The sequence below is a fragment of the Bison bison genome, unplaced genomic scaffold (genome assembly GCF_000754665.1).
Source record: "Bison bison bison isolate TAMUID 2011002044 unplaced genomic scaffold, Bison_UMD1.0 scf7180017853228, whole genome shotgun sequence".
Classification (NCBI taxonomy): domain Eukaryota; kingdom Metazoa; phylum Chordata; class Mammalia; order Artiodactyla; family Bovidae; genus Bison; species Bison bison.
In genome coordinates, this window is record NW_011483801.1 from 23,364 (window position 1) to 24,299 (window position 936).

The 936-nt window shown below is 51.9% G+C and overlaps 1 protein-coding gene across 2 annotated transcripts in view; it reads right to left on the minus strand.

The window, feature by feature from the left end:
* The window catches only part of CSF2RA (colony stimulating factor 2 receptor, alpha, low-affinity (granulocyte-macrophage)), a 16,371-nt gene extending 15,881 nt beyond the window's left edge, over positions 1-490 (minus strand). The window contains exon 1 of one of the 2 annotated variants that reach the window (XM_010854074.1): positions 81-488. In XM_010854074.1, coding sequence (XP_010852376.1) covers positions 81-123 — 43 coding nt within the window. In that variant the 5' untranslated portion in view covers positions 124-488. Of the gene's footprint in view, positions 1-80 lie in introns of both variants that reach the window. The other variant, XM_010854082.1, reaches the window with a different exon arrangement.
* Between the last annotated feature and the right edge of the window lie 446 nt (positions 491-936).

The following is a 936-nucleotide window of genomic DNA, read 5'->3' on the forward strand; positions in this document are numbered from 1 at the left end:
GTGATAGGCATGCACCCCAGAAGCTGGGGTCAGGGGAATGGGGGGAAGCAGAAAGAGGTCAGGCACATTCACATACTCACCCTGCTGCTCCTGGGTGAGGAGCCACGCGGAGTCAAGCACCATAGAGAGGAGGACCACCGTCGCCAGGAGACTTGCAGGGCTGCCCAGACGACGCAGAAGCGCTGCGGGGTGAGAAAAACCAGCCTGCGTGGGAGTCTTGATGTGGACACCAGTGATGTTTCCCCAGGGAGATGGGGAAAAAAACCCAACAACACAGGACTCTCTCCAGGGTGATGGTCAGCATCGGCATGCTGACCTGGCCAGCAGCTTGGGTCACTTGCTTATAGTGGTTAAGACTCTGTCCTCCCAACGCAGGGGGCCACAGTTTCGATCCCTGGTCGGTGTACTAAGATCCCCCATGGTACACGGTACAGCTAAAAAATAAATTAATTAACTAAAAAGACAATTTGAAAAAGAGTTCAAAGTGCATGGGCTTCCCAGGTGGCGCTACTGGTAAAGAATCTGCCTGCCAACACAGGAGACTTAAGAGATTCTGGTTTGATCCCTGGGTTGGGAAGATCCCCTGGAGGAGGGAATGGCCACCCACTCCAGTATTCTTGCCCGGAGAATCCCGTGGACGGAGGAGTCTGGCAGGCTACAGCCCTCGGGGTCCCAAAGAGTCGGACATGACTGAGCGACTTAGCATGCACACGGAGTGCATGATTCCAGTTCTATCACTTTCTGGAAAAGGTAAAATTATACTGGAGTGCAAAAGGGTTGATGATGCTTTCAAACTGTGGTGCTAGAGAAGACTCTTTAGAGTCCATTGCACTGCAAGGAGATCCAACCAGTCCATCCTGAAGGAAATCAATCCTGAATATTTATTGGAAGGACTGAAGCTGAAGCTCTGATACTTTGGCCACCTGATGGGAAGAA